Source organism: Sinocyclocheilus rhinocerous, unplaced genomic scaffold, assembly GCF_001515625.1.
Source record: "Sinocyclocheilus rhinocerous isolate Xijiao unplaced genomic scaffold, SAMN03320098_v1.1 scaffold1725, whole genome shotgun sequence".
Classification (NCBI taxonomy): domain Eukaryota; kingdom Metazoa; phylum Chordata; class Actinopteri; order Cypriniformes; family Cyprinidae; genus Sinocyclocheilus; species Sinocyclocheilus rhinocerous.
Genome location: NW_015627232.1, coordinates 521,638 through 528,786, shown reverse-complemented (window position 1 = coordinate 528,786; position 7,149 = coordinate 521,638). Strand labels below are relative to the sequence as shown.

General features: G+C 35.9%; 1 protein-coding gene across 1 annotated transcript; it reads left to right on the top strand.

Moving 5' to 3' along the window:
• The first annotated feature begins 1,095 nt into the window (after positions 1 to 1,095).
• On the top strand, positions 1,096 to 7,149 carry LOC107723535 (protein FAM167A-like). The gene is made up of 3 exons (XM_016532216.1): positions 1,096 to 1,166; positions 3,820 to 4,307; positions 6,525 to 7,149. The coding sequence occupies exons 2-3, from the start codon at positions 3,969 to 3,971 to the stop codon at positions 6,786 to 6,788; spliced, it is 603 nt and encodes a 200-aa protein (XP_016387702.1). The 5' UTR covers positions 1,096 to 1,166; positions 3,820 to 3,968; the 3' UTR covers positions 6,789 to 7,149.

Sequence of the window (7,149 nt, the reverse complement as noted above, 5' to 3'; positions counted from 1 at the left end):
AAAAGTTTTTTTGGGGGGGGGGGGGGGAATCAATAGCGCTAAACGCTAACAACACTATCAATTTTATTTTTATGGAATAATTTGTTAGTGTGTAATAATATTTGTTAGGGCTACTGAAGTCTAAATGATAGTTGTAAATGTCAATATATCCATCTACTGTTATTCTACATAATGACTTTTTGTTGTGTATAATATTTTAACCAGTGGATGTAGAATGGTTTTCAGAAGGATCAAGTTTTGATTCAGATTTTCAGGCGAATTTTCTTTGGCGTCCCTTACGGTCGCCGCTTAAAATATGCTGTGTTTGTGATTTATATTTATATGATTAAGTATTTATGTTCTGTACTTCAATGGTCCGTCCTTCAATGTGATCAAAAACGCACGAGCAGCCTTTGCCTCATCACATGAACGGTTTCTGATTTCTGTCCGCGAGCGTCTATTTACCGTCATGTGAAAACAGAAATTCTGTCTAGGCTAATCTATTTTTTGACCGTTACTGAAACATACAAGCCTTTTAATAACTGCCTACTTATATAAAAAGAATATGACTAAGTTTTATTATCAACATTCTCCACCAGAGGTCACACAAACATAACCTAATAGGCTACACGGTAATCAATAGGCAGTTTAAATATGAACCATTTATGCCTTTCAGTCTTAAATAATAGGCTAAGTGTTTGGAAATAGATAGCTTATATCACGACGAAATGTGTTCTTTTACTTTTCTGGTGCTTCTGCTTTTTAAAGAACTGAAATACACACTATAACACGCATTCTCTGAAAGTCTCTGTGAAGTCCTACAAATAAATATTTAGGATTAAATGTATGCAGAATTAGATGTAAAATGGGGCTTTTAAAATGTTTGAAGGGATAATTAATATTTCTTATATAATATTTTAATATGATGTAAGAGTAGGCTATAAGAGTTTTAGAGGAGTGTAAGTTGGCCTCTCTCTGTGAGATCCGTGAGATGCTACTGGACTCGCGGCTTTGTGCAGATTCTTTACCGTCTCCACGACAACCACAACCTGACGCAACTTACGCCCCGCCTCCATTCAAGCCTCTCATCTCATTCAAGAAACAAGTGTGGAGTAAGAGCAGTGTTATTGTGCTCTCCTCTAGAGCAGGACGCGAGGAATACAAGTGCCCGACAAACTACTATGAAGGTAAGAATAATCTTTTCCTTAATACTATCTGCATAAAGAGAGCGTCCAGACTCCCTAAACCACATATAAACAAGATAAAATATTCAAATATTCTTTAAGAGTCACTATTGAGCTGGCTAATAGGCTACTTTGCCTGACCTGAGTGCAGTAAGTTTTTTTTAGATGACTTTCAACAGCCTAAATGACTTTAATTGATTTTCTACGCAGGGTGTATCTGCTTCATGATGTTTTATTCTAATAGGTTGATTGAGCTGGTGTAGCCTATTTTAAAGTAACAACTTTCATTAAGTTATTATTGTCTTTAAAAAAGGAAAGTAAACAAATTTCATGTTCATGAATTGTCTAGAGTTATTCATGTTTTCATTTGGTCTGTATTTACCAGGGCTCAGTTAATCATTGTGACGTGTAATAAATAAACTATTTGGTAATAATCAAAGTAATGTTGTTACATGTTGTAACAGCTTCAACAGAAAGTTATTAGACATCAAGGCAATATTTATGACCATGATTGTGAAGTGAGACTCTGGCTAGTTCATTTTCACTCCAAATCGGAGAATCATTTTATGCTGAGAAGCCAAGATTTGCTCATATATGACAGTAAGGTTCACCGCATCTAATTAGGCGTATAAATGCAGTCATGCCTAGTGTTCCAAACTGTCTGTTTGGCCTGAAGAACATTTAATAGGCCTAGGTCTGGAAAAAGGAACAATTTTCCCTTGAGATCTGCATTCTAAACATAATACTTTAGAGAGTGTGGAAAGATAGGCTACAGCACTCAAAACCAATATTATTCATGAAAAGGGAATAAAAAAGTTTGAAAATTTCCAGGTTATTATATTATATTATTATATTATAGGTTGCAGTTTATTTTACAGTAGGCCTATGTCTCCTTACATATACTTATAGAGTACTTACCTGAGAAAGTACTGGGTAATATATGGTAACACCACACGAGTTAAGGTTAGGTTTATGGGTAGGTTCAGGGGTCAGTACCTAGTTATTAACCAGTTATTGTAATTACTAAATAGTATGTATACATACAGAACAGGACTGTAAAATAAAGTGCTAAGTTTTATTAAATCAAGTAAGTGCAAAACCTGCAAATCTTGTTTAGTCTTGATATATTCGTGCTACAGGCATTTATATATTACATATACATATTACATATAATATACAGTATTTTCATTCTCTTTGTAGAGTCTCAAGCCTTATTTCACCATGAATTATCATTATCATTAGTTTGCCACAAATGTTAAAGTCTTGGTATGTAGTCAGTAAGTATTTTGAGAAGCACATTTTTTCAGACTAAAGTGAGAGTGGTCTGGGATGAATGGATCCCCCTGTGAGATGAGTCACGTTAGTGCTGCCACACACAGTGCGGGAGGTGGAGCAAAGCGCTAAATGAGCTGAGACTTCAGGAGTGTGATTAGTCCCGCAGCCGTGTGGAGGTTAATGTGAGGCCAATTAACAACCAGCACAGTCCTCTTATGGGAAGAACGCATTCCTAGAGCAGCTGCGATGATGAAAGACGTCAAGGCAATGCGCCAAACACTATATCACAAGTAGGCCTACATTGGACAGACAGCTTTGCGGGAAAGCATTAAAAATGTGGATGGTCCTGAGACTAATTAGATTATGAGCACAATGCTGATGCATTGCTGTGTAACAGAACTATATGTGATTGTGTTCTCAGCAGTAGTTTTGCTTGTCTGTATTAGAGTAATGAGAGACTGTAATTGAGCAGCATTATGTTCTTTGGTGATTGTCACAGGTCTGGCTGCTCTAGTGAGGAGTGACATTTAGTTCTTTAGAGCAGACAGTCTTCAGTGCTGCTGACTCATTGGCTGGGCTTAGTTGCTATGGCAACCGCCAGCTTTCTAAGATCCACAGTGAGATATGAGGCATGGATGGAAAGCGTCCATGTGATCAGTAAACTTCCCATTTTAACCATGATTTACTTCAGAGAAATAGCTTCTGGTTTTACAAATTAAAACCAAATAATCTGTCAAATACAGCATTTTCTTGTAAAACACTCCAATAGGCTAATCGTTTATTAACTTTGAAAAAATCATTTTGTATTTAATGTTATTTAAATAATCTTATATTCAAAATATATTATTTGAATCAGCGTAAATATGTCAATTGTGAAAACAATTAAACTGAAACACTTAAAAAGTATATGAGCAATTAGTTTATTTAGGTAAAATGTTTGATTAAACAGTTAAAAGAATAATTATAAATAGTTATTATTAAAAAATAATAAATATAATGCATTTATACATTTATTTATATAAATAAATAAATAAATACATAGGTAGATTAGATTATAAAATATAAAAACCTGGTTATTGTGTATCTTTTATAGTTTATTGGTACTATGACGAAATACATGTGACAAATACTGTATGCATCACATTAAGTGTACTTGTTTATGTTAATACTGTCGACTTGATGTATGGAAATTTTATATGCTATTAAAATACATAAATCTTTAATATTAGGCCTAAACTTTTAAATGATGAAAAGGTAACCAAGTTCGTTTCAATTAAAGGAAAGAATCAAGAAGCAAGATGTGTTAAGAGTGCTACGCTAGGGGGACGATACTGCTGGAAAAATGGAAGCTCAATATCTGCGTTGTTGATTTATTTTACAGCCCCACAGACACGCCATCCTGGTTACTGCAAGCAAATCCAAAGGTCTACTGTATCTTTACTGATCCAACAAGGCAATGAGATCATCTGACCACTTAAATTGATTTTCACTGTTTATTTTTGGCAACTCTAACGACTTCCTCAAAAGGCCATGGATGCCAGCTCAATACCTCAGATTAATATAGAGGACTGTGATGGCCTTGAGGTCGCCCCAGATGATCATTTGAGAAACCTGAAAGCACTGACTGAGAAGCTCAGGCTTGAGACCAGAAGGCCGTCCTATCTTGAGTGGAAGGAACGAGTGGAAGCTCAAAGCTCCAAAGGCTTAGCCGTGTCAGAGGGCTCATCAGAGCTGGAGAAAGGTGCTGGACTGAAGCCTGACGTCACACCTCAGAATTCCCAAGTGACTGCAGGAAATGCCCTGATTTCTAGAAACCTTGGAGGATTTGATAATATCGATGAAGCTCTGGTTTGGCTTAGAAAAGAACTGGTAAGTCAAAACATTTCAAAATCTTCATTTGTTGACTGAAGTTATATGGAATTATTTCTGAATAATGCATGTCAGCATCTCTTAAAATATCAGAAAACTTGACCTTTTATGACAAGAACAGTTTTAGGTAAAATGTCATGTGGTGCAACTCCCAAAAAAGTATAATTAATATCATCTAAAAATATAATTAATAAGTTAAGATATTTGTATAAATAAAAAATACCTTAAATATAGATTTTACTTTTTTTTTTCTTTTTTTTTTCTATCAATAATGATTATGGACACTCATTCAAGGTGTATGGAATATACATGTATTTTTTTCTTGAAATTTTTTAATCAACAATTCATTTTAAATGGATTTTTGAAGCATTTTCAATTAAATTGTCTTTATCGACACTCGTATTTGTCATTATCATGTTCTCAAAAATGTGATTTTTCAAAATACTTGCTGCTATTTTGCAATCATCTTTCTGTAAGGGAAGAAAACGAACAGCATCCCCATTACGGTAGTTAGCTAATTTGAATGAAACAATGGAGTGAATGCACAGGCCTTCATTGCTACAGCACTGTGTGAGAGATTGCCATTCATGTTAAAGTGAGTGGAAAAGATGGTGAGCAGATGAGCATGAGAGGTGATCGCTCTCTGTTCCTCTCAGTGTAATCACTTCTCTTCCACTCAGCCATGTGGTTCAAGGCATACTTTTATGCACAGGCCATTACAGCCAAGGCACGCAATGAGGCTCCTTTAGCCACATCAGAAGCCTTTCTTCCACCGCTTTTGCCCCGTGTGTGTCCATAAACATTTACACAAAGAAAATTGGACACAATAACAAAAAAACAGGGCAAGTTGCGGTATCAAGGGGACTTCTGATGATCTATATCACCTCCCCTAATTTTGAGCCCCTTGTTATGTGAAACTGACTAAAGCGTGTTTGCTAACAAAGATGGATCTACATGCCCATGTGTGGTACATTTTGCCATGAGCCTGAAAGGTAGAGAGACTTACACTACCTTTTCCAAGTTTAGGGTCAGTAAGATTTCTATTTAATCAACAAGAATGCATTAAATAGATCAAACGTGACAATAAAGATTTATAATGTTACAAAAGATTTATATTAAAAACTATTAAGCAGCACAACTGTTTTCAGCATTGATAATAATAACCAATGTTTTATGAGCACTAAATCAGCATATTAGAATGATTTCTGAAGGATCTTGAAGACTGGAGGAATGATGCTGAAAAGAAGCTTTGTCATCACAGTGTAGAAACAATTTTACTCAGAAATTGCTAGTCATTTTCACAGTTAATTACAAAGAAATGGCAGGTAAAATTGAATTAAATGTGAAATTATGAGGTTGAATAACTAAAATGGTATTTTATTGTAAAAAGTACTCAAATGTTTAGAAAACTTTGAAAAATATTACAGTAGTTTAAAAAGGCATTTTAAATTCAAAATACTAGGAGACATTGGGGAGAATTTCATTTTAAAATGACACCAGATCAATTTAGCTTTTTCTATAGTTTTGTCTCAAACTTTTAAAGGGAGTATTTCTCTGCAGGAAAGTGTACCTTGACGGCCAGTTGAGAACCCTGAATCTAAACATCTAAACATCTAATCTGCGTAAAATAAGTCAATCTTGTCTCATTATGTCTAAGTAAATGCTTCATAATTTTCACTAGGAAATTTGAGGAGGCACAAAGTGATATAATTAAGCCTTAAAGGCTTAGTTCACCCAAAAATGTTCTGAAAATTCTGTCATTATTTACTCACCCTCATGTTGTTTCAAACCCGTAAGACCTTCGTTCATCTTCGGAACACAAATTAAGATATTTTTGATGAAATCCGAGAGCTTTCTGACCCTCCCATAGACAGCATAGACAGCGTGAATGCATGTTGAAGACTGACACGGAAGAGAAGAATTGTTGAATAAAATAGTTTTTTTTGTTTTCTTTGTGCACAAAAAAGTATTCTCGTAGCTTCATAAAGATGTCATGGACTATTTTAACGATGTCCTTACTACCTTTCTGGGCCTTGAACGTGGTAGTTGTGTTGCTGTCTATGCAGGGTCAGAAAGCTTTATCAGACTTCATCAGAAATATCTTCACTTGTGTTACAGGCTTGAAACAACATGAGGGTGAGTAATTAAAGACAGAATTTCCATTTTTGGGTGAACCAACCCTTTAATGAGTTTCTCCTACTTGTTATTCTTTCATAGATGGAGATGCGCATCCAGGACCAGCAGTTGGCCCGCCAACTTATGCGACTACGCAGTGACATCAACAAACTCAAAGTGGAGCAGACGTGTCACCTGCATCGCCGGATGCTCAACGACGCCACCTTTGGCCTGGAGGAGCGTGACGAGCTGTCGGATCTTCTGTGTGATGGGCCTGTCACTCCAGGGTTTGGACTCTCTTCACCACTGCGCCTCATTGGTGTCACCAAGATGAACATCAACTCCAGACGCTTTTCCCTTTGCTAGCCATTTAACGTGTGACCCAACTGCGAAAGAAAAGAATTAGTGACTCAAAAAGTGAATGATTTTAGACAACTGTTTTGGAACCCAAGAGAACTGTTGTCACAGAACATCCTGTGCCTCTTGCTCTATGTTCTTGTGCCAGTGAAACCTTTTCAGTTAATCAAATGAACAATAGACAATGACTTCTAAAAAAAATGTCTGATCCACTAGCCATGGCTCTATGCCTTAGATACAGTCCTTGTTGTGGTCATGAGATATCAAATGATGTTGCTTATACCACACACATGCTCTGTTTCAAAACCTTGTAAACTATTAAAAGCGTAAAGACTGTTCCAATATAGGCATCTTAATTATTGTGCCTCCA

What these genes read in the sequence shown, in the direction of transcription:
- LOC107723535 (XM_016532216.1), top strand. Translation starts at nt 3,969, where the DNA reads ATGGATGCCAGCTCAATACCTCAGATTAATATAGAGGACTGTGATGGC. An exon ending in TTTGGCTTAGAAAAGAACTG is followed by an intron (nt 4,308 to 6,524) that starts GTAAGTCAAAAC and finishes ATTCTTTCATAG; the next exon opens with ATGGAGATGCGCATCCAGGA.